Genomic DNA, 26,119 nt, shown 5'->3' with positions numbered 1-26,119 from the left:
GGGGGAGTTACTAACGGTTCAATGTAAAATATGTAGTATGTAGTATCACTCATGTCCATAATGAGCAAAAGGTAGATAATTTTATATGCCTTGGTTGAGGAAAATGATGACACTGAGGGCATGAATTGAGTCGCAGAATTTTTTGGGCCTCATTAAATTGTTTACTTGCTTACTTGTGTGAAGGACCGACATCACTGCACAAGGGGCCACATTAAAAAAGTAAAGAATATAAAATATGTGCCTGCCTAAAAAGAGACTTGTGGCATTTGAAAAGTTGGTTGTAGGGTTTCAGTCTTTGGCCCCATTCTCATCTGTAAACACCTAAAACCAGTCGGTACAGGTTCTTTGCAGTTGTTATTTTTAACGTAGTACATTCAGTGATGCCTAACGTATCCATATATTAAGTTAAGAGATTGGTTGATATAAATGAAGTGAGCTACGATATTTTGAAAACCCCGACTGTAGCCAGGTCTCTGGAAATATTATTGCTGAGACCCCCTTTCCTCTGAGACTTGTTTCAGAATAGCTGCGGAGGATTGCGAGTAGTTGCTGGAACTAGGTTTAGCTTTCTTTTTGGCTGATGAATAATAATGAATAAAAATAGAATTTATATCGTGCACTATCACATCAGGAATATGTTGAACTTGTACATGCTGGAATTAATACAGAGGGCTGAATTAAAAACTTGAAAATTTGAAGCGGAGCAGAAGTAATGTAGCTCTAAAACATACACCCCCCTCCCGCCCCCACCAAAATATATGGTTAACTGCATGAGATTCATCAAGCTTTTGAAATTTTATTTTTTTTAAATTGTAATAAAAAAATGGGGTCAATTATGTTTGAATCACTTCAAATTGATATAGATATATCTATATGTCTCTGTTACTGATAAGAACTGATTCTTGCAATAAAAAAGAGCATAACATTTTTGCGGACTTTGCTGCTAGTTGTCCAGGCAGCTACCCTGCTGTAGTACTCAGCTCGCTCATGCAGACAGATATTGCGATATTTAACGTCTTTTACGACGACCTTATGTCATGTATACTGCCTTTTTATTTATATATTTCTCTCATTTCGTTGGTGAAAGTCTTACGGCATTGTTTGTAAAAAGTGAACAAACACTGTTGTGGAAGAGTTCGTGAAAACTAATTTTGATTCATATTTTATTTGAATTTGAATGATAACTAAAATGATACTGTCTCTTACAGTGTTAAAGTATAAGATAATAATTCAGATTGAAGAAATAATAGGGGGGATGGGGCTGAATTTTCATTAAGATGAAAGATGAATAATATGCTCTTTGTGCATTATGGTATTTCAATGGATTGTTCTCTTTTTTTTTACAGTCTCCCTTGGATTTTTTTTTTTTCGAATTTCATGTAGGCCTACAAAGACAACACAAGCGCTAAAATAATATACAGTTGAAATTGCTTAGAAGACCGTCCATTTTCGAGGAGATATAAGTGGTTTTCTTAAACAGGGGGAGTCATGGACAGTGATATAATATATATAATGAAAAAGAAGCAGGGGGGGGATGGGAAATGGTCATCTGTATAGGTGATTGTCTTGGACAGGTGGTCACAGTTTAGGTTTAAGAAGACTCCACCATACTCACAAATAGACCAGTCTATTGGTGTCGCCTTGCTTACAAACTGAACATGGTTTCAGTGAATATGTTTTGTTTTTAGGATTATTGAATCCTTTTTTCAAGGCCTTGAGTGTTGTTCATCTTATGGAACTATTAGTTTTGGAGCCCCCCTGATAAATCCTGATTATTTTTTATACATTAGAGTTGGATCACTGATCAAAAAATTGAAAAAGGAAATTGCGAGATATTGAATTCACACAATGACATAATCTTAAGAGTACTGAGATTACGGAGTTTCGTAAACATGAACATATTTTCATCCTTATTATATTTTCTTGGCACAGTATTTAATGTCGCTCTTTATATATATATTTTTTTTGCTTTCTTCTGTGAATGTTTTAAAGCAATACTGCATGACTTAGCCCACTTTTACAAAGTGCTATTGCACAAGTTTACATAACAGAGAGGCTTTCATGTTCAAACCTCTGACACATGAAAGTCGGGTCAGAATTTTTAATATCAGTTTGACCCTTGGTGTTGTTTTGTATCAAGAAATCATTTTGATGATGCTTGGTCGATTGAAATTGAATAAAATCAAGAGTTTTAATACTTGGCCCATGAAAATCAAGAGTTAATTTTTGGCCACAGAAATTGAAAATCTAAGTTTTGTTGTAATATTTTTATCTGTGTGCATGTCTAAATGATGTGGGATTGTCCAAGTTTTGGATCTGGCATCTTGGGCATGAACCAGAGGGTATTTTTATTTGTACCATTTCATCGTCCTGATTTAAAGAAAATACGAATAATTTTTTTTGATGACTTAATAATAATAGTATTATTAAGTTTCATAAGCATATGCTCTGTCAAAGACAGATGTGAATGCTCCCAAAAAAGTCGAAATTCAAGTTGTGCTACTTACCGGTCACCAGGTTGCTGTGTGATAAAACCAAATGTGAGGCAGTGTGGTGAAATCAGGCTCTCGGCAAAATAACAAAATCGGAGAAACTGGCGTTTTCTGCTATTTTGGAAATTTTTATCGAATTTTTATCTTTTGGCTTAACCTCTTTTAGGTCCATATTAAAACATATTTCCATGTGAATTTTGCTGAAAAACATTGATTAAAGGCACAAAACATGTTATTTTTCAGTTTTCAAAAACTCTTCAGCTATTGGAATTACCGATCTTTGGTGGCCATTTTCCCCCAAATTTAAATACTAGAACCAGGCAACCTCACTTTCATCAATCGCAACTATTTTTGATTCCATTCAAGATAAATGGATATTTATTTCATTTGAAGCAAGGCAAATAAATCAGCTTTCAGATGATAGGTACCAATAACTCCTCATATCCAAATTTTGACGAGCTCCTGATTCCACCGCGTTGTGACACAAAAAGTTTTTTGCTTCTCCTGTAAAATTTACTCCACCAAGGTTCGCTGGCTTTATCACAAGGGTGACGATTTGTAAGTAAAGTGTGCTGCTCTGATCTTGTTTGTGACTGCAGTTTTCCCCCATAGCACAGCACATTTTGCTTAAGAGTTAGATTCGCTGTAATAAATCGGAGGACTGGACGGGACACTAGTATGGCAAATTCAGGTATAACGAACTTTTTCCCTAAAACATCTTTGAAAGGACTTAAAATGAAAATTACTTGTAAAGCCATGGTTTGCGACAGTTTGCCACATTCTTGTATAGCCTATGTAGGCCTACTGTTCTAGTGGAGCAAGGTACTGTTTCATGTTAACTTTTTACTGTGATGACTATTAGATGTAACAACCTAATCTGGTTTAGTTAAAACGAAAAATGCAGCCCATCACAAATGAGTAGATATATATATAGGATTACTCTTTTTTTCATTGGGGGGGGGGGGGGGGTCATTTTTTTTCTGTGGGTGGAAGGGGGGAAAAGAGTGTTTATGCGTTTGCGGTTCAGATTTTAAAGAGATTTTTATTATCTAGCATCCTTTACCAATGAGGCTAGGAATTTTCGTCAGTGACTGCTTTTCCAAAGTAGTTTTTTTCCTTTGTTTCCAGTTGACATACTTTTGATAAAATATACCGTTTAGTCTTTGTGTGTGGTTGGTGATATCTGGGACTGAATTTACTAACGGTGGAAGAATTTTCTCTAGTGCGTGTTTTTTTTTTAATGCTGTGAAATCTGCCTTTGTGTCTTTATAGATAGTTAAAGATTTTCTCGGAATGAAGATTTGCCCGTTTTGCGTTTTTTTCTCTTTTGATTATAGCTTTTCATGTGTGTTGCATGCTTGAATTTCTTTGATTTTTTTCCCCATGATTATATTCAACTACATGTAATTGTTTTCAATAATAAACTGTATCCATTTCAATTTCAAATTTAATTCTCTTTTTGTGCGGAGGGTCTTGTGATTTCTCCCCAAAAGCGCCATCTATTGCTCTATTGCCGCGTATCCCTGACTCTCTTCACTCATCGTTCTTTTTTCCCTTCGCTCTGAAGAATTGCAGAGAGGGTCATTATGATTTCTAAATGGGCACTGCTACGACACTGTTCTTTATATCAATGTAGTGATATATACTGGGTACATGTGGAAGGTTGTTTGAATGATAAAAAAATATAGACAGAGACTTCTTTTAGAAGTTAAAAGTGGCCCAGTGCTCTGTACCAAGAGAAGCTCTGAATTCCGAGTAAAAGAGGCATGTCATCAAATAGTTGCAAGTAATTAAACATCATTCTTATTCTTTAGCAGGACTGCTTATTTTTTCCAGTATTCACTGTCACTGGACCTGTTCTACTGCCATATCGATAGAGGTGCTCAATTAAGCTACAGGATTAAAGATGAGTACTGTTCTAGATAATATCCTCTTTTATGGTGTTTTACTTAGACAAAGCACTATGTGGACTTCTTCGTTTATCACAGGGTTTCACTCTGTAACTTATGGGGGGTGCTGTATGCAAAGTGTTTTCGCTTAGCGTTTATCGCAGTCTCACTCTGTAACATATAAGGGTGCTGAGTGCAAAGTGTTTTTGCTTAGCAAATAGTCGGTGCTTCTTCATTGAGTTCTCTTTCATTTTTCACTGAAAATTATGACTTGTGACAGGCATCCTTGAGTGCTTTATTCATCCATCTTATCTTAATCCTTTTTTTTTTTTTTGTGGAAACCATCAGGTTTTGGAACCTCTCTTGTTTAAAATACTTCTTCACTTCATAGAATGTGAAAACGTCGGCTGTTTCATTGTTTGTTTCTATATATATACAGTCAAACCTGCCATAACTGCCGCCTCTATAAGATGGCCACCTGTACAAACAGCCACTTTCCATTTCCCCCCTTGTGTTTTTTCTATATAATTTAACTGTGTAAAACGGGCACCTGTCCAGCTCGGCCACCCTATTATATCAACCCATGGTCAAATTTACCTGCCTAAGGCGGCCAGACTTTGTAAAAAATTATACATTTTCCTTGACGTTGTGGACAAGCCGTCATAATTCATTCACCTGTCGTTATTGTCAGTCCCTCCTATGGATGAAACGGTCATGTTGCTCAGGTCACTCCCGATGTTTTCCCAAGTTGACCAATGGGTAACTATAAATTTACAGCTGCTGGTAAGGGAAGCATGTGATCCGTCATAACCTATAAGGCCCGCCCACAACTTAGTCCGTAAACCAAGTCCATAACAATGGAAGTCAACACAAACTCACGACCAGAAGTGTCGCTGGTTCGCCGAGTGGTGGCGACCCATTTGTTTGTTTTACTATATGACACTTGGCTTTCCTCGTCTGACACATTTCGTTTTGTCTTGACCTTTCCCGGAACCATAATTTAAAAATATAAATAAAACTACAAAACTACAAAAAGTCCCGCAAAAACCGTCTTATCCTCTCCCCCGTTTCAAAAGAAATAAAACAATAACAACCTAACACATTCTAATCAGCCTTTTGGGCAGTCCTAAGCATGCAATCACCCCCAGTTGGGACCTCAGGAGTAAATACAAATGTAGTTGTTTTCATTTTATTTTGATCAGTCCTGCCTAAGACGGTCACCTGCCTTATATGGCCACTATTCCCCTCGACTATGTGTGGCCGTCTTCTTACACAGGTTCGACTGTATATATGTCTTCTCTTCTGTCTGGGGGCTGGGCTGGTTTTGCAGTTGTAATCTTAGTCTTAGCAAAGGATACTTACTCACCAACTCAACCAGGCACATCAAACATGATACAGTGAAGGGAGCCATTGCGCTGAAGTAGCCCTAGGCTAAATCAAAATGCCAAAGGAAGTCGCTCTATCTGATAGCTGAATGATTGATGAAACACTGAATTTTTTTTGCATGTTTTGGGGGCTTTGAAGGTTTGTTTTTTCCTTCTAGAATTCCGCCATGGCTTCAGCGCTCTCTAAACTGGTGCGGTACTCTGGGCTTCTTCACTGTATGAGCCTTGGGTACCCTAATTGAATCCGATTTTTTTTAAATTTAAATTTCTGTCAGGTCATATTTGCAACTCTTATAACTTGAGAATACACATTTTTATTTGCATCTATTAACAATATATTTGCGTAACAGGAAATGATTCTGATTTTTTAAAAATGCATTATATAAATGACATTGAGGTGTCCAAAGAACCAAGCTAACACTAACAGCCGAACACCCCCACCCCCCCCAACTTCAAATCCTCACTTCACTCGTTTTTCTTTACTCAAAGAGAGCCCACCGAGACCTTCATTCAATGACGCTCTTGTTCACGTAACATTCATCCTTGGACCCACCACCCCTGTCCCTGACACTCCAGTGAAAAAAACTGTCCATCCATGGCCGTAATGTAACGAATTTAAACCGGAATACTGTCCTTACTAAATATTTATTTGTTGATTACAAAAACGTATGCAGGTGGATAGGCTGCCATGGATTAATGTGTAACTGTGAGCAGTGAGTTTTCTCTCACTGTGTGTGTGTGTGTGTGTGTGTGAGTGAGTGTGTGTGTGTGATCAGTACAAATTCAAATCCAGCTGAACTTAACATAAATTAAAAATTGAAAATTTCTGCTGGATCAGAAGCTAGGCTTTATATTTATTGTTTTTTTTTTATCCAATGCCTGTCAGTCCTCGAGTTGTCTCAGACCTGTCGCATAGACTTGAGCCCGAATCCTCACAAAATAAAAAGCCTTGAGGTCATCTGATTCAGACTGAATCTGGCTATGCTAGATATTTTGCTGGTGGGCTAAGATGGACTCGGAGTGGAAGAGATCATATTATTATCAAGCTCGCGGCCAACATCGTGTGCAGTCAGTGTAGTGGTTACCCCCCAAAAAACAAAAAAAAACTTGTGCGTTTCATAACATGTCGAGTGTTCCCTGAATGCAGTTCTTTGAATATCTTAGTAATGACTCCGAACAATCTTCTTACAATTTTGATAGAGCAGACGGAACATTTTGTTTCGGACCCTATAGTCTTAAGTAACTCGATACGGCCAAAAATGTCAGATAAAATTCTATGATAGCGTACTCTAAGATATCGAATAAATGGGAGGGGTGTGGGCAAATGGTCCAAAATTTAAAAAACGGAGGGGGGGGGCGGCACATTCAAACTCAAACCCCTACTACTACTAGTAGTAGGAACATATCTGCCTGCTTATTTCTCCTTCAGTGATTAAAAGAACAAGAGATCCTGAAATTTTAGTGATGTTAGTAAGTTACTGTGACAATTTTTCCCATTTAGGAACAAACATGTTTCATTAAAAAATATAGACCAATGTAGGCCTATAAAAGTTTTTTAAAATGCACAGAAAATTGACGTAGCCAGCCCGATACCGGTACTAGTAATACTGAGGGTAATTTGCAATTAAAATTTTTTTTTTTAAAAGTTTCATTCGGATATCTTGATTCTAGATGTGTTTCGGAAAATAACAAGCGGGGATATGGAATAAGGAGCGGGGGGCAAAAAGACTGAAAATTAATAAGGGGGGGGGGGGGGGGGGGGGGGGAGGGGGCACTTATTGGATACCTTAGAGTAGTGTGTACTTCTGGCAGCCAGTTTACAGGGGGCGTGGCAGGGCAAGTTTACATACATTAGTTTGATAAGGACTGTGTATACAACTTCGACTGTTGTGAGCAGAAGGGGGTATAAAGGGTTAAATAGTATACATGTAACAATAAGTACCGGTAATAAAGTGGTATCCAAAAAATGAAACTTGAAAATGTATTCACCCAGTTATTTGAATTGCCCTTTTTCTGTTGGTGGGTGTTCTGGTGTGGTTTTCTCCTTCTTTTCTATCAAATATGTCATCCTTATCACTTCTCCTTTTTTTTGTAATGTATGTTACTCTATTCCAGCACCTCTAATTCTAATCTTCTGCATTTGCAAGTTATACGACTTATATTTGTGTGACTACTGTTACAAGAGTCTTAAAACTCCTCTTAACTCAAAACAAATAAATGTTTCTCTGGTATTTTGGCCGGGGATTGTTGTGTTTTTTACTTTTAATTAAAATTTAATTGGCTTGCATTGTGTGGAGTATTGCTTTTTTTTTTTTCTCCAAAAAAATAGTAAAAACCTTCCTCTGCTTCATTGTCCTTGCCATACTGTGATATTATTAGGTGAAGCAGCTGCCTATATATTATATTACTAGTTTTGCAGCTGTTTCAAAATTTAACAAATTAAAAGTAAGGGGTGGCTGATCGATGAGATAATCATAAAAAGTCAAGAGAGAGGTAAATAATAATTTTTTTTAAAATATCTACTCTTTTAAAAATTTTTAGGAGAGAAATTAAAAATACACATGTAGATGTTGAGTATGTTTGAAAATGAGTGCTATTTATTTTTTGGGTTGTTTCTTTTTTTAAACTGCTTTAAAAATTTCGTTTTTCTCGTTTTTCCAATTATTCTTGAGCATTTTTTATTCGTACTTGTGTATGTTTGTGAGTATAGTATTAGTATGAATTTCCTAACTGTTGGTATTTTTCCTTGGTCTTAGCCCATTGACCAACCAACACTTTTTTTCAAACGCTTCTATTCTGTTCTGCTTCTCGTCTTTTTATTTTCAACTGTTGACAAAGTTACTGTCGTTTTTTTTTTTTATTTGATCAGTTTCCCTAGTCTTAGCTGTTGGCTTCTGCCCGCATTTACGTTCATAAAGGATAACCCCCCTCCATCTAACTTTAAACAGAATTAATCTAATATTATTATTGTATTTCTTTATTATTAGCTTGTATTGTGAAGTTACAATGTCTTGAAATAAATTAATAAAGTTTTTTCAATAAGATACGCCTTTGTTTCAGTGTGTCATTAATATTATTTTAGTTATTTATCAGAGATGCCGATTTTCTGAATAAATCAGGAAATCATAATTTCTGAAATCATTCAGATTGACTCGTCATTCATATGTCATGTATTGCATGTTTTTTCAATGCATTTGTGGGAGTAGAAGTTTCATTCCCCCACCGACACTTTATTAACATCATTTAGGAGGCGGGCTAACAACCCTACCTGTCAGGACCAACCAGGGCTGAGAGGGATACAGCATCACATTCCAGCAAAAAATTCTCGGTTTTAGTAAGAGTTTAACGGCGCTTGCAACACAATAAGTAGGTCATATAAGGAAGTGCCGAAGATTAGAGAAAAAATGGTATGGGTTTAACACAACACTATTAGGTTATTTAAGGGGCGGGACCTCCTAGTTTAACGTTCGTCTCAAATAGGACCAAGCCAAGTGGGAAGTTCGTTTAAAGTGCCCTTCCCAAGGACACAACGTCGGACCGAGCTGAGGCTCGAACCTCCGAACCCGCAATCTCACGATTACGAGTCAAAAAAAGGCTACCGACGCCACGAAGATGAGAGGTGTTACAAGAGAGAGAGTAACAAACATTAAAAAGAAGTGAGTGATAGTGAAGAGCCTAACCAGTACACCACTGACACCTGTCGCATATTTTTATCAAAAGTCTTGATACAAGACTGTAACAGTAAGTGTGTGCCTGTAGGGAAAGATCCCAGTTGTCCGCAAAGCTTCTTTGAAAAAAGGGGCGAAAAGGCCAACATAGTCATGCTTGGTCAAAAATTTAGTTCCATCATAAAAACACATTTGACCATTTCTTAATAATAATATCAACATATTATATATTGAAAGGATTTTATATTTTGTCTAAAACTTTTTTTACTTATTATTTTTAAAACATTCTGTACTTTACCAAAGATGAAAAATGTGCTGGGAATTGGTTTTTTCTTACTCTGTTTTTACACCCTGGGTTTACAAAATGAGGCATACTACAGCTACTCCCAAGATATTTGAGAAATTTAAAAACCAGCGTGTTCAGCATTCAATTAACTATAACTATAAAAATATGCCCTTCTTCAATATATTCAAAATTTCTGACAACTAGGACCTTTCTCTAGGTACACACACATAAAACTAGATCTGGAAATCGTAAAAATATTCTTACTTTTGAGTAACATTTGTATTTCTCTTCTTAGGATATTTCACTAGAGCTCTTGGAGAGCTCTGCTTAAATTTTATGGAAGACCTCTGCTCTTATTAGTGTACAGTCAAACACCATTTCACAGCCTACCTATGGACGAGTGTGAAGTTGGCAGTATAATAAGATCACAGGATGGTACTTTTTCTTGCTTTTTTTTTTTCAACAGTAAGAATTTAAATTTCAAAAAAATATTTCTTGAGCATACATGTATTATTAATAATAATAATAAATAGCATTTGTATAGCACATGTCCCCACTCGAAAGCAAGCTCTATGCACTTTACACTACTACATTATATTATTATTATTACCCAAGCAGAGCAAAGAACACTCAGAAACATTCTCAGCTTCCCCGGAAGCATACAGTGCAAGCAGCTGGTTAAGCGCTAAATTACAAACAAACTGACAAGATCTTTCACCGTCTATAGCAGGGTCCCCATTCCCACCCTGGTGAAGAGATGAAAATACGTGTAAAGTGCCTTTCCCAAAGAAACAACGCCGGGCCCGTGGCTCGAAGCCCCGAACTCGCAACCTCACGATTTCGAGTCCGGTAGCCTAACCACTAGGCCACCGACGCCACATATATGCAACCACCTACTATTACTACTACATGTAATAATACTAAGGTGTTGTAAGGTAACTGAACTCACTGCCAGAAACTATTGCATATAAAATTGCTTTTCGTTAGTTGAGCGACTTTTGCAATACAAGCTCAAAGAATAAGTGTTGCTCCAGAGAAACATAGCAGTTTTTTTGGGGGGTTTTTGTTTGTTTTATGGTGCTCGCAGCAGAGACGAGTGGCTCAACAGAAGGGCCAACCCAGAAACAGGAAGATCTCTCTTCGGGTACATACATGGACAAACCCAACCCCAAAGACCCTTCGGATCTCTTACATGAGCCGATCAGAATCTTCAAAGCCCGCACAGGACACTTACACACCAACAAGCACATAAACAGAATTAACTCCATACCGGAACCCCATTGCAGACACTGTGACTACATTGTACCAGGAGGAGACCGTTTAACATCTCCTTCACTGCCCAAACCTGGCAGTTCTTCGACGCAGGCTCCTACACACTTACAAAGCCTGCTCTACTCTGGCGTTGACCAGATGACAAGGGCATGTGGTTACTTGAGGGAGGCATTGCGCTGCCAAGAGCGAAATGCTCGCAGCTAAAGGGATTTGAATTTGAAAACGACATGGCGCTTGCAACTGCATAAGGTCATATGAGCGCGCTGGACACATTGTCATTTAACATTTTCAGTTGGTAGGAAATTTTGAATTTTGCCCACGTGGCGCCATAAGCTTACTCTTACTCTTCTGATCGATTTTGGACCATCAAAGGATCTTTAATTAATGTGCGCAAGTTGCACACGGGAGCTCAAAGTTTTTTTCCCCTTATCCGAGAAGGCTGGGTGTTAGTGTGAGATCTTATCTACTTTAAGGTATCGAATAAATGGGGGGAGAGGAGGTTGGACAAGTGGTCCAAAATTAATAAACGTGGGGGTGGGGTGGCGGCACATTCAACCTTATACACCTGTACTAGTAGGAAGAAATTTGTTTTATTTCTCGTTCAGTGAATAAAAGAAAGAGATCATGAAATTTTAGTGATTTTACTAAGTTACTGTGATAATTTTTCCCATTTAGGAACAAACCACTTTCATTAAAAAATATAAACCAATGTAGATCTAGAAAAGTTTTTAAAATGCACAGAAAATTGAGGTAGGGAACCCGGTACCGGTACCAATACTGAACACTGAGGGTAATTTGCCATTTTAATTACAAAAAAAAAAAAAAAAGAAGTTTCATTCAGATCTAGGTTCGACATTATAATCATATGTTTCACATAATCGTTGGTCGTAATAAATGAGAGGGTATGGAATAAGGAGCGTTGGTGCACAAAAAAACCCCTGAAAATTAATAAGAGGGGGATGCTCATTCGATACCTTAGAGTAAAGTTAGAGTACCATAAGAACAGGAATGTGGCTGACAGAAAGCAATAAATAAAAAGGAGCCAAGGAGTAGCAGTAGAAGTAGAAAGAAGGCAACAGAATGAGTCAGGAGCTCAGAGGAGCAGAAATTTGAGACGAAAGCAGACGACAGAACATTGTAAGAGAAAGGAGGAAAGGAAGTGAAAGGAGAAAATTTTAGAAAGGACAATTCTCCATCGCTGTCCGGTTTTGAATTCGGGACCTACTGAAAGAGAGGTCTGAAAACAAAACAATCGCCAAAATCCAACTGACAAAGAAGGGAAACAAGAGAGGATAAAAATGAATACAAACTTTTAATGATGATGTATATGCAAATGAACATGGCAATAAACAAAAAAATGAGCATTTTTCCACTTTACAATCATGTAACATGTGCATAAACAAGATCCAAGAAAGCACAGTTAAAAAAGACAAAAAACAAACGAACAACGGTGAATGATATCTGCTGATCCGCATTGTCTAAAATCAATAACCCATTAATACAACCCCGTCCAACACCTAAAAGCACCGATTCCTAAATTACCCTCTGGGTAAATTTTCTGATATTAATTTAAGAAAATCCAAAAACTGAGCCGAAACAATTGTGACGAGATCGACTCGACCAAAAGTCCACTGAGCCCGCGTTCTACTCAAATGCATGATCAAAAGTGCTCCAACATAGCAATACATTGGAACCCACATCCACAATGCACATATATGGAAAAGTAGCCAACTGTTTTCCACAAGCCCTCTAAATTTTGTCTTCCTCATAATTAAGGGGCTTTTTTATGGCCCTATTAACACAATTTAGATCATTTAGGAGGCAGGCTTCCTACCCTGCATGTCAGGGAGGACTACAACATCCCAGCAGAAAGACCGAAACACTCATAAAAATTCTCCCTGCTCGGGAATTGAATTCAGATCTCCTGCATGGGACAGCGTTGAAGTAAACCGCAACACCACAAACTCCAGTCTCAAGCCCTCAGAGAGCAAGGGGAACGATTATACCTTGGCAAAGAGGTTCCAGTAGCTAGAGAGCCATTTCCCAACAGTCAGCTTCAGCCATACAAAATGTAGAAATGTAGATAATGAGTGGAGAAAATGCGCCGCTACTTTCTTCCTTTCATGTGATGCCTGGTATAGGTTTAACACTAAAGCCCATTCAATACTGCAAGGTCTCCAAAGAGATCAGACCTCAAATTTAATCACTTCCATCTCCGTGGAATATTATTTTAAAAAAAATTTTTTTTTTAACCAAAAAAACTTGAGAACACCCCAGACTAGTAAGTTTAAGAATGCCTTAATGGGAACTTGGAACCACAATAATCTGCACTGCAGCCCAACATAACAGTAGCCCCTTCATGTCAAACAGAAATTCCAGCAAGCAGGTGGTGATGCCCCATATTCCCTTTCCCTTTTCTGCACGTTAAGATCTATGCATTAGGATAAGAGCAAGAACTTTAAAGTAATAAAATGAAAGTTAAACAAATTAGCTAAAACAAAGAACTCTCAAAATGTAGGCTACCTTAAATGCGTTTTCCTTCTGCTGTACCATACACCTCATTCATATCCCTCCCTCTCCCTCCCATCCCGGTTAATTAAAAAATAAAAAACAAAAAAACCTTCTCATGGCTTAATAACTCAATCACTGATAAGACTCAAATTTCATTTCCAACAAGTAAGAAGAAGTGTGAAACTTCTCTGCTAACAACAGAACATTATTAAAAATGCATATTCCCAAAATTCTCAAACATCATGCAGTGCAAAAAGAAAAAAAGGCAGAAATCTAGCAGTTATGAGGTTCATATGAGTGAAAAGATACACATCGACATGAAAACAGACACTGAGTGCAGGGAAAAAGCAAGATAGGCAGGCAGACAGACAGAAGCAACAGAGAAAAGGAAAAGCAGGACCTACCAGGCACCCCCTCCCCTTCCAAATCCAAACATCGAATCTGAGGGGAAAGTAGCTCATTTTCACTCTTTATAGCTTAATTCCCATTACAGACAATCCAACAGTTGTCGCAATCTTAAAAGTAAAAATGGGCTGAGGTCAGGAGATATTTTATTTAACCAACTGGAGAGAACGATTCATGGCCAGGAAATGTTTTGATTTTCGAATTTCACAAAATAGGCAATAAAACGACAAGTCTTCAATTCCAGTCCAAGTAACGGTAAGAAAATTGATATTAAACACGAGATGGTTCACATGGCTGAAAAAGAAAAAAAGAAAAACAAAAAAAAAGACCAGGCAAACAACACTGCAAGATGTTCTATAGAGGCATATTTGATACACCTGAGCGCACAGAAAAACAAAACAGATTTCTAAAAAAAATATATATCAACAAACAAACGAAACAGCAGCATGAAAAGTGGCTGTAACACTCGACCAGCATCTAAGAACACATGACAAGGCTTTACAACTGAACTCAGCTCTCTACACTCCCCCCCCATCGCACACGGCATACTGCTAGGGTCTCTTCCCATAAACCCTGTCAGCACAAGAAGCCGTTTCCCTCGAGGCGAAAAAAGTTCCAATTGCACGCTGTGACCTAATTCCACAAAGAGAGAGAGACAGGGTGAACAAGAACGAGTCACACAATCTAAGCTTTGACCGAACGTCTACAGTCAAAATAGTAAAGTACTCCGAGGGCCTCCCATGCCAAATGAGGTCACAGCATGCAGGCAAACTTTCGAACCCGTCCAAAAAAAAAAAAAAAAAAAAAAAAATTCCTATCGGGAGCACATCATTTAACCTAAGTAAAAACACCATCAGCAGACGACAGGAACTCAGTGCTCAACCCCCTGGCCTAGGTGCCGGAATCTCTCCCCCGACTCTTCTACCTCATCTTGTAGTTCAGGCTACACGACGCCTCAGACAGCTCTCCCTTGAAGTCAAGACTGATTTTGAAGTCCAAGTCCCTCTGCAAATAGAGAATAAACAAGATCAGTAAAACAAAAAACATGTCGCAATGGAGTCAGCACAGTAGGAACTTCAGGGGCTCAACAGACTGCAATAGAACACATTAACCAGACCAAGCTGGCTCAAAGATACCCAATTATTCACACCACAAACATCATCTTCTACAGCAATAGGTGGTAAAAATAACCAAACAGCGCTATGCAATAGGTAGATGTGCACTGATTTAGCCTGAAATCCGCCAGTGTCAGGATGTGCATCACTTTTACAATCCTTGCCCAACCACCAACCCACTCTAATCCCTGTCCCTAACTGCATGAAGTCACCCCCCCCCCCCCCCCCAACACACACCGCCAAAGATAAGATATGTAGCTTGTGATTTTTTAATTTTCTGAGGATGACTGGTCAAAATAATAATTGAGGAAGAAGAGTAAAAAATATTTTTTTAAACTATGCTACTAGAAGACAAAAAACACTGAAATAGACGAAAAAAGGGAGGTCACAGAGGGAGAGAAAGAAAGAGAGGAAGAGAAAAGAAGAGAAGAGAGAAGGGAAGGGAAGAGAAAAAGAGAACCTCAACCACTTACATTGTTCATTTTGTTTGGAGTCATGCTGATGACACCGTCCACCTCTTCTCCTTTCTTGATGGTCAGATCGTTGTCTCCGAGGTAAAATACTGTCTGCTTCCAGTGGGTGTAAGGAGCGTCGGGAGCTGAGAAGTGATGAGTTTTCGTTTAAGTAGAAGTTTTTACATTACTCGCAACACCAATAGGTCATATATATATAAGTGTTGAAGATAAGATGTGTTACTGGAAAGTAACATGCAAAGAAAAAGAGGAAAACACACTCATTAGCATTGTATGACTGCTTAAAATATGGACAATACTTGAAATATTGACAATACTGAAGAACAAAAATTTACTCGGAAGTACTAGAGCCAAAGGTTGAGGAATAATTTTAATCCAAGTATTCTAGTCACTTTTGTGACCAGCTGCTATGCCTAGTTCAATATATTTTGGAACCCCCATAGAAACGAACTTCTTCATTTTTTGAAGCTTGACAATGTGTAAGTTCAACTTAAAATTGAGAAACACCATGCCAGGTCTAAAAATTACTAGTTTGTAACTCACACAACCAAGAGGGAACCCCCCCCCCCCCCCCCCCCCAAAAAAAAACCAACAACACCCAAAACAACAACAAACAAAAACCCTAAAATCTAAAACTAATGCATTACAGAACACTACTACTAAATTGAATATAGGCATTAAATAGGCCTTTCCTTTCCTAAACTGCCGAGACCAATCACGGGTAGGTAAAGAGTGTAAAACCAACGAGCAAATAGAAACTGACTTCTAAGCAGACAGCGAGTTAAAAATACACTTTACACTTTTAATGTACTGGGTCAGCGGCCATGCAATCCTCTCAAACAAAGGTAATAATCCTCAACTTACATGTGGAGAAACCAGTGCGCTTGTGGCATTTTGTGAACTCAATGTTGAAGAACGTAACCAATGCATGGAGGTAGTCATTGCGGCGACAGGTCAGGTGAAACGGAGTGCTGAAGGCGATGTCTCCTTCCTTCACTGTGTAAATATCCACTTCCTGCAACACAGCATACAAGAATGCAATAAATAAGAAGGGGCATTCATGCCATTTACAGTACAAATGCAACAATATGGGTCAACCCTTATAAAATTGCCCGAAAATAAATTTTGAAAAAACAAAAAATTTGCTGAAACAGAACTTCAAATGCAACATTCACAAGGGTTCCCACTCATCAAGGAGACCAAATTTCCTGATTTTTCTCATAAATTTTGAACCATTTTCCAACATACTTAAAAAAAAAAAAGATGATAGAGTGAGGAAGAAGAAATGAAGAGAAATATGAAATAAGGGCTGAACTAAATTGTACTGGGCAATTAGCAGCGTGGCCAGGAAAAGGCCTCAGCAGTGTGGAAATTGGCGGCGGTGGGTTATTTTCATTCACAAAGTTTCACAGGGCTGCTGCTCACCCACCAGCAAATGGTTTAGTAATCACACACACACACAAAAAAGTAATCTGGCGTGGTGAAAGAGGTCTCGTTTAATTTATGAGTGGGAGCCCCCCCCCCCCCGTTTGATTGGGAACCCTGATTCGCAGAAAGTCTACGAACGCAGAACACTTTCTTTAAAAAACTATCAAAAACAAAAAACAACACACAATTAAATAAAACAAGCAAACAAGAAAAGAGCTTGGCATACCTTGACCAGGAAAGAATTAGTGACCACCTGCTTGGGGTCCACTACATCTACCAATGGCTCTCTTACAGCCACATCTCGTATACAGCTCATGTCAAAGCCGTAGACATTGTCCCACCCTGGGAATGGAAGGAAGAAGGAATCAATCGACAATCAACAAATGTATGGAGCATCATCATTGTGTGTGTGTGTGTGAGCGTGTATCCACTTGTCTACTCAACAAAGGGGGGGGGGGGGTGCGTGTATGGTGGTGGCAGGTATAGGTTCAACACTTTGCCCACACGGGACGCCGATTGGCTACGGTAAGAAACCGTACCTTTTCCCCACGGGACGCCGATCAGCAACGGTGTGATACAGTACGTACCGCATCTGAGGCCTGGTCCGTGGGGATAACAGTTGCGCACTCTGCGGGCAGATTTTACTCAAAATCCTGACTGAATTGACATTGGACATTGACGAAGATTTGGATCTAATTTTTTAAGTTGGGTAGTAAAGACCACAAAGGAAAAAAAAAATCAACGCAAGACAGCACCCGAGCTGATCAGTGGATCATTCTTGAACACTCAGAATGAGGAAATAAGGCCTAGAAACATTGACAAGCCATTCGAATTAAAAATTAATTCTACAATCCATCTTTTGCACTTTGTCTCAAATTTTGATTATGCCTTGTTCTTTTTCAAGACATCCTTACTTTCCAATGTTTAATTAATACAGACTGGTGCCCCTTCTCTATGGCAAAAGGAGGGGTTTTTTAAAACCAAAACGGGCTTTTCGGGGTACGAGTTCTGCAGCCTCCACAGAAAACAGCAAAATTCAAAGCAAATGTTTTCAGCACAAGGCATCACCCGCGGGGGGAGCCGCTGATGGCTGAGGATGTTTATATTGAGCACCTTATTCTTTAGGCACTTTCTGCTCAATGTTTCATCTCAAATATAGTCGAAATTGTGAGAAATGGCCGAAATGGCCACCCATTTTGAAGAGAATAATGGTTGTCTTTGACAGATACATGTCTTGGACAGTGCCCTTACAATAATAAAAAGAAAATAACAAGCAGGTAAGTGTTAAGTGCTTATTTCTACAGGTTATTCTCTTAAACAGGTGGCCGTTAAAGCAGGTCCCATGGTACAACTTACAATTAATTTTCTCATCCTTGTACTGTCTGTCTTCAATAGCAGTCACATACAATGTAGCCCTGTCTGGGAAAATCAAGCCATCTGGTCTCTGTTGAGCAAATGAAACAAAAAAAAACTGAGAATCCGAATGAGAGAAGGCCCTGTTAGAGGACAGATGTTTAGGTAACCAATAAGCTGATGGTAATAATCTCTGAAAAACATTTTCATTGACTCAGGACGCACTGGGCTTCCTTTAATGAGAATGGATAATATTTAATTTATTTGAAGTGTTTGAGAATATCTAGAACAAGGGCACACATCAAAGAGGAGCATTCGCATGCTGCAGCAATTGCACAAAGCAACACTGAGGGAGTGGACAAATACGGCCCCACATTTGGCCATCCCCAATATTGGCGCTCATATGACCTTATGCAGTTGCGAGTGCTGTAAAACCTCTACTAAAACTAAAAACATCCCCAATAACATTGTAATACTTTTTAAGAACCTCACAAATTGTACAAGCAATTAAGACAATTTTTAAAAAAAGCTGGTTCAACCTTTATAGAGCTAGCGTCTACTTTTGCTATGTTAGAGGTAAAAACTTTCCTACTGCACACCGTGTTTCCCAGTCAAGCATGAAGTAACACTTATCACTATCACAAATGTTTCTGTACCACGCCCCACCAATGTTACCCCATCAACCACTTGTGTGCGATGTTGCTCATGCTGGCAAGCATTGAGAGAGGGAGAGGGAGAGAGAGGGAGAGAGAGAGAGAGAGAGAGAGAGAGAGAGAGAGAGGGGGGGGGGCGCCACGATGACGACACAGACAGAGCGTGAGAGAGAAACAGAGAGTGAAAACGAGTGAATATTGAGAGAGAGAGAGAGGGGGGGGGGGACACACAGACGGAGTGTGAGAGAGAAACAGAGAGCGAAAACGAGAGAGAGAGAGAGAGAGAAGAGGAGAGGAGAGAGAGAAAGGAGAGGAGAGAGCACTCACCAGCCATTTGTCGCGGGCAAAGATGACTGTGTTCAACATGGACTCGTAGAAAAGACAGTAGCCCATCCACTCCGAGATGATAATATCCACCTTGTCAACATCAGCTGGAAGGGTGACCTCCTCCACTTTTCCACGGACTAGACTGATAACTGTGGACAAATCACCAACAAGTGGCACAAATTATACACCGAAGACAATGGGACCCACGAGAGCATAAGCTTGAAATAATGGCAATGATGTGAGTGCATGTTAAAATATTGTAAACAAAAAATCTAAAATAATAACTTTTTAAAAAATCTGTAGTTTCTGGAAAGAAAACAGGAGAGGAAAAGAAAAAAAAAAAAAAAAAAAAAAGTTATAAAAAGGCATGGAACCTGAGCATAATTTATGCTAACAGATAATTCGAAAATAAGTAGGGATGTGCATTTGTCCACACTGCATTTATTTACTGCTGTTATACCTCAGCTGTTCCTGAATCCCTTGACAAGTAAAAAAAAAAAGCGCTCTCTGCATTCCTGATGCCAGTATATATTTATGTTGTTCTTCCTAAGATACGTCACATGTGTTACGTTGTTTTTCACAAAAATACACCACTTGTAATGCTGTTCTTCCTCAAATACATCACATGTTATGTGGGGGCACTCGTGCGATAAGGTTAAGGTGTTCGCCTCTCATTCAAAGGTCCCAGGTTCGAATCTGGGTAGCGACCAAAAAATTTTCTTCTTTCCTGCTCTCTAGCAATATTGTTGCCCGCCTTCATCTCCACTTTCTGCCCCCACCCCCTCACCTCCTTTGCTCCCCCCCTATGTGCAAGTTGTGCACGTTAAAGATCCCTTGGTGGTCTAAAATCAATAAGAGTAGACTTCAGCCGCCACCAAGGCAAATTCAAAATATCCTACCAACTGACATTGTTTAATGTGCCCTGCGCGCTCATATGACCGTATGCAGTTGCCAGCACCATAAAACACTTACCAAAAAAACAACCAGTCAACATCCTAAAGGTCTTAAAGGCAATCAATATGATTCCCCTTTACAATACCACTGCTAGACAACTACATTTCGTAATCCAAATGCTGCTGGACATTTAAAACTAAAAAACACTCACATTTTTAACAACTCCGACAATGCTGACTGCCGAATAGCTGCAGCGCAAAAACATGCCAATATTTCGTAAGAGCTTATTACAGAAAAACTTCAACAGGCAATGCAAATAACAATTTTTCTCATTAACAAATCAAAGTATAGCTTTAAACCTATGAGATTCAAAACTTTTTCTTACCATGGTCAAGTTTGTTGGCAGCAACAATCTTCTCCCCATAGTCTATAATACTTGAGCACTCAATCTGTGGAGACAATGAACCAATTTCTTTAGAACAAAAGATGCGTAAAAAGTGAGATACAGGAACATGATGAACCTTTGAGAATCAAAAATGATATGGGGGAGGGATGAAGTGTGCTTCACTACTCTGTGAAAGTCAAAACTCTATATATAAATATACGAAGGAGCAATAACAGCAAAGTTCTAATTTTTTTTAAAGAAAAAAAAATTGCTGCACCATACAATACATCATCACAAAGTATAAAGTTATAACTTTCTCTACGCAGTATGAAACATCATAAATATAATATACAATCTCCCCCCCCCCATGGCAAAAATCATATCAATCCCCAAATATTACCCCTGACTACTGTTTTGTTTTATTCCTTTTTAAAAATCCTGCACAGACAAACTGATAACATGTAGCAGCCTGTACAAAAACAATGAAGGACCTGACTTTCAGGAGCAAATGTGCTCCCTCACAAGTGTGTCTTGATACAATGTCTACATTTGCTCTATGAGAATCAAAATACTTCCTGGCAATAACTTCAAAGCAGAATGGTCAAGCTTGGAGCTACAATAAGCAAAGGAAAAGAAGTAGCAAGCAGAGGAAACAGTCAAAAAATTATTGCTGCCCCTGATGCTGCAACTCTCTGAAGACAAGCTGAAGATTGATCATCACTGAAAACAGAAACCTCAGTGTTTCATAGTGCAAGTAACTAACCTATCATCAATAAATATTTACTGAGACAGTCCGAACAAGAAATTGAAAAGAAAAAAAAAAAGAAAAAGAAAGGAAGATGGAGAGGAAGAGAAGATATATTACTAACTACAATGACGAGAGTATAAGTAAAAATCGTGCACTGGATTGTATTATAAGAAGAGCCTTTATCTTACCCCAATCACACGCTTGGCCCCAGCCTTGGCAGCAAACATGCACAAAATGCCTGTGCCACAACCAACATCCAGCACCACTTTGTCTTTGAACAGATGCTTGTTGTAGTACATGGAGTTTCTGTAGGTCAGTGTTCTGACTTCATCCTTCAGCATTTCCTGAAAGACATGCATCATGAATGAAATTACAGGAGAGAAGAGAGCTCATCCGTATAGTAAATATCCTATCATCAAACATGAAAAGATCAAATTGTGGGTCTCAAGTCTTAACTCACTGATACCAGGGGTTGAACTATTTCAAGGGTTGAGAGGGCAAGGGTGATGTGTTGCATCACCCCCAGATGCTCTCTTCACTTAGAATATTCGTTGCTGGATAACAGTTTTAAGTAAACAATTTTCAATTATAATTTTTATGTTGTGTTTATGGAGTTGAAACTGTATTTTCAATGGGTGTCAAATTTTTGTTAGTATGATTATTTAAAATTTGGACTAGAACTAACCCGAGGAATTACTTGAGCCACTGTTTGAGGAAAAGCATGAAGCAACTTGAAAGTCAAAGACGCCAGTTGTTTTACCCTAACTCTTCTCAGCCAAATGATACACTCCACCTTGCTTTTAGTAACCTCTGTCCGCCACACTAACATAAAGTGTCTTGTTTTTCACCTCCCTTCATCAAACACAATTTTCTGTCCAGTCCTCCAAATCCACAGGTTTTTTTTTATTGGTCAAGATAGAAATAGACATGATGATACTTATTTTAAGATAATTTGATGCCTGAAGTCAATATTTAAAAAACAACTTTAAATGGGTACGATTCCCTTCCACAGGCGAGTTCCCTGAAACCGACAAAGTATTTATAATATCACACAAGAAAAGCCATATACGAAGACATACCTCATGAATACCAAAGTGAGCATACGAATCAAAGTAATAATCTTTGGAGGTCATTTCGTCGGCAGCAACATGACCATTGCTTTTGCCTTTTTCTGGGGAGCCATCAGGGGTCATCTGGGCGTTGGTATTGAGATTATCACCTGAACTGCTTGATGGAACTGTCTGGAACACAAAGAGAAAAGGACATCCTATTGAATGGCTATGGTTCTGACAAAAAATTTTAAAATCTAATGTGAAAAGAATAAGGATTATGGGTACAAACAACTTCTGGCATTTTACATAGGGCCTACATTTTCAGTAGCTTTATGGAATCTATTAAATACAAGAACAAAGGAGAACTGTTTCATATACTTTTTCTTCTAATTTGCTCAGGCTCAGTCACAGCAGGCCTATTTCCATTCTAAAAATTAGATCATAAGAAAGACAAGTTTTAAACCATTGCCTTTACGTCTGTAACTTTTGGGCCTTTGAATAATGATCATGATTTATTTGTTGAGGCATGTCACTGTCTGGTATCACACTGCAGATCTACATGAATTTATAGTGAAATTGGGCGCAACCCTGGTCCTGCGGGGGCCGGGACTATGTCGCCCAATAAGCCTATTTCCGCACCTCGCCTGCCTTCTAGTCCCGCGTCAGTCTGGCCCAGCGCGCGCACGCACGCCGAGCATCATCTCCCGTTCAATTCGGGTCCCGGGTCGGATCCCCATTCACGCAGGTCAAGTGTGTGCGCGTCAGTCTGCTTGAGTTTGTGTGCGTTTGTGGCCTTCTCCAAGAACCCAATGCATTGGTTCGTAACCGAGGCATACGTCTCATTCAAAACACGCCAAGTTGGTAGCTCTAGATGTTCGTCCAATCAAATTATAGAAGAAATTGACCCACTTTGACATGAAGAGCTAGAAAGGATAGTCAGGAAACAAGACTTCCATTTTTCTATACAAAATCTTTCAAATGAGCTTGATTTTGTATGAAATGATACTAGAATTACCTGAGACATAATAAGCTTGTTTGATAATTTTGAATACCATTGTGCAGGTAGGCTACAAAAAACAATTTGAGTGCAAAACATTCGGAAATTGACCTTTATTATTTACCCCCTTTTGAACCTCAGGTCATTCATTATGACAGCAAGAGCGTCTAGAAAGATTATTCGAATGGGCGTAACTAGATCTACTCGTAATGTCTTATCAGCTTGAGAGGGGGTTATTCATGTGTTTGTAACACTTTATAAATAGAAAGCTATGAAAGATAGAGTGTTATTTTCATTATCGATTAACACATTACACCCTAACCCGCCCGAGAATTCCCTTACGTACTTCACCCTGACTCGCCCGCGCCGACCCAGCGTCTTTAGAAACGAAATCTCGCTTTAGCGAGACACTGGGGCCGAGGTTTTGATTTGCATAGTTATTGTAAAAAGTTTCTTTCATTTGATACCGAAACGAAATTTTTCGGGGCAGTAGTTTTAGTATTAGAGCCGAACGAAGTGCGATCGCTTCACTTTGAAAGTGTCTCGACTTGTTGAAAACCGACACAATTGAGTTCGAATAAGGAAATAACGATGGATTTGAGCAGAAACAAGCATATGGCAAATCATATGACTCAGATTTTGATGAAAACGTAGCAAGAGTTTGGGGCGATTCGGATTGATCAGACATAGAAAATCTAGAATTTAGATCTAGATCTATAGCCCGACCCCGGGGCTGAGAGTGAGAGTGACGGGTCGGACACCCCAATTGAACTAAAGTTACGTTTCCAACAGTTTGCGCAGACTTAAAGTTATATTTTTCTGAAACTAGATCTAGATCTACATTCAATTTGCGATTTAACTTTTATTTTTTCAGGATTTTTGGAATCGAAGTGTATACAGACCCGGTAACCGGGAACAAAGTATACAGACCCGGTAGGGGAACTCTTTTGTGATTTCGGAGGGTTTCAGCACCCAGACCCGGTAGTGTGTGTGTGTGTGTGTGTCTGTGTGTGAGTTAAAGAGAGAGAGAGAGAGAGAGAGAGAGCGCGCGCGCAGGGGGAAGTGCTAGCAAAATGTACATAATATGACACGTCTGCCAGTTGGCAGGAAGGAACGAAAGACAGAGACAAACAAAGAAAAAAAGAATGCGAGCGATACAGAGAGAGAGAGAGAGAGAGAGAGAGAGAGAGAGAGAGAGAGAGAGAGACTGCCCGATTGAAATTATGACATTATTCTTTTCTTCAAATTGTGATTCCTCTAACTCCAAAACAGGGGAAAAACGATCGTTCATCGAAAAGACATCCGCAATCTTCATTTAGTTTTAGATCTAGAATCTAGATCTACAGTCTAGATCTAGGCTAGCCTTGAAACTAGATCAATGATTTATATCTGTCTGTCTAGATCTAGAAGAACCTAGTCCTACCCTGAGCCAAGAGGGTGCTGAAAGTTTCCGAAATCACAAAAGAGTTCCCCTACCGGGTCTGTATACTTTGTGACTTTATTCCCGGTTACCAGGTCTGTATACACTCCCTTTTGGAATTTGTTTAGTAATTATAAAATGTGTTTTTTAAAGGCCTGTATTCACGGGAGGTGGGTTCTTTCCCCTTGCTTAGGATCTAGGAATGGACCTCCCGTCCAGGCCCTTAGGGTGTAATGTGTATCACACTCGGTATTCATGGCGAAAACACACATGTCATCATACTGTTTCCCGGTCACACACTGAGTGACCCTGGCTGCCTGCCTGGAACGTCCGGCGTAATCGGTTGCAGAAAAGATTCGCATCTCAGCATTGTCGCAGTACAAGAGTAAACACAATCCCACGGTACTCAGGGCGAAAACACACGTCTCCAGGTGCGCTCGCTACTGTAGGCTTGTAGTAAGTTGTAGGTCTACACTACACTACTTACACTTACAGTAGCCGTGCCGTAGGTAGAATCAAGGCTGGATCTACACGCTGTGTGACCCCAACAGCCCGTCCGGAATGTCCGACGTAATAGGTTGCTGATAAGATTCATATCTCAACACAGACGCATGACAAAAGTTAATACTTGCTCTTCTTTTTTACCGTTTTTACTCTTGGTCCTTGGCCCTTGGCTACCATTGACCAATCAAGTCCCAAGATCAGTCAAGATCTAACAAGATTGAAAAAGCATTTGGAGCTGGTAGACGTTCTGTAAATGAGTAATTAATTATCTGGGATTTATTATTTGTCAATATTTTACTGTAAAATATAAAACAAAAGATTAAGTTTACTGGATAAAGTGCGCACGTGTTCAAAGCATGGCAATTTGAATGAAGGTTTCGTTCATTCCCAAAGAGATCTGGGGAGGGAGGGGGGGACCACGAATTTGGTCTTTATATTGAAAACAAAGGTAATAAAGACTGCGGTCTAATCAAACAATATATCAGTTATATAAAATAGCATAGCAAAGAAAGAGAAAAACAAACACACTTGATAAGAAGGCGTTAAAGTAAAGAAACACATAAACACGATGTTACCTCCATTGTGTCAGCCATTTTGAAAACAGTGTAATGACCAGGGAGTTGCCGCGATTAGACCAACGAAAAAGGAGAACAAAGAAAATGTGAAACTGTGTTTACGTACGAGTTCATTTTTTGAAACACAAATATCCGTTTGAACTTGTAAATAGCATAAACACAATTTAGGTAGCATTCAAACTACAAGATTTGTTACATGCTTTTTGTGAACTAAAGTAATTAAATATTTATAAAACAACTTTGCAGACAACCTGGCATACTGTTTTCAGGAGCGGAGGGAAGGGCGA

At 39.0% G+C, this 26,119-nt stretch overlaps 1 protein-coding gene across 1 annotated transcript; it reads right to left on the bottom strand.

The window, feature by feature from the left end:
- Nucleotides 1-12,285: 12,285 nt before the first annotated feature.
- LOC101864062 (protein arginine N-methyltransferase 1) lies at nt 12,286-25,904 on the bottom strand. Its single transcript, XM_005097338.3, has 10 exons — nt 25,833-25,904; nt 22,364-22,525; nt 21,473-21,628; nt 20,537-20,600; nt 19,258-19,406; nt 18,281-18,368; nt 17,151-17,266; nt 16,361-16,511; nt 15,497-15,621; nt 12,286-14,913 (listed from the first exon to the last, which is right to left on the bottom strand). The coding sequence occupies exons 1-10, from the start codon at nt 25,848-25,850 to the stop codon at nt 14,830-14,832; spliced, it is 1,113 nt and encodes a 370-aa protein (XP_005097395.1). The 5' UTR covers nt 25,851-25,904; the 3' UTR covers nt 12,286-14,829.
- Nucleotides 25,905-26,119: the final 215 nt, after the last annotated feature.

This window comes from Aplysia californica, unplaced genomic scaffold (genome assembly GCF_000002075.1).
Source record: "Aplysia californica isolate F4 #8 unplaced genomic scaffold, AplCal3.0 scaffold00152, whole genome shotgun sequence".
Taxonomy (NCBI): Eukaryota; Metazoa; Mollusca; class Gastropoda; order Aplysiida; family Aplysiidae; genus Aplysia; species Aplysia californica.
This window is presented reverse-complemented; position numbering and strand designations above follow the sequence as displayed.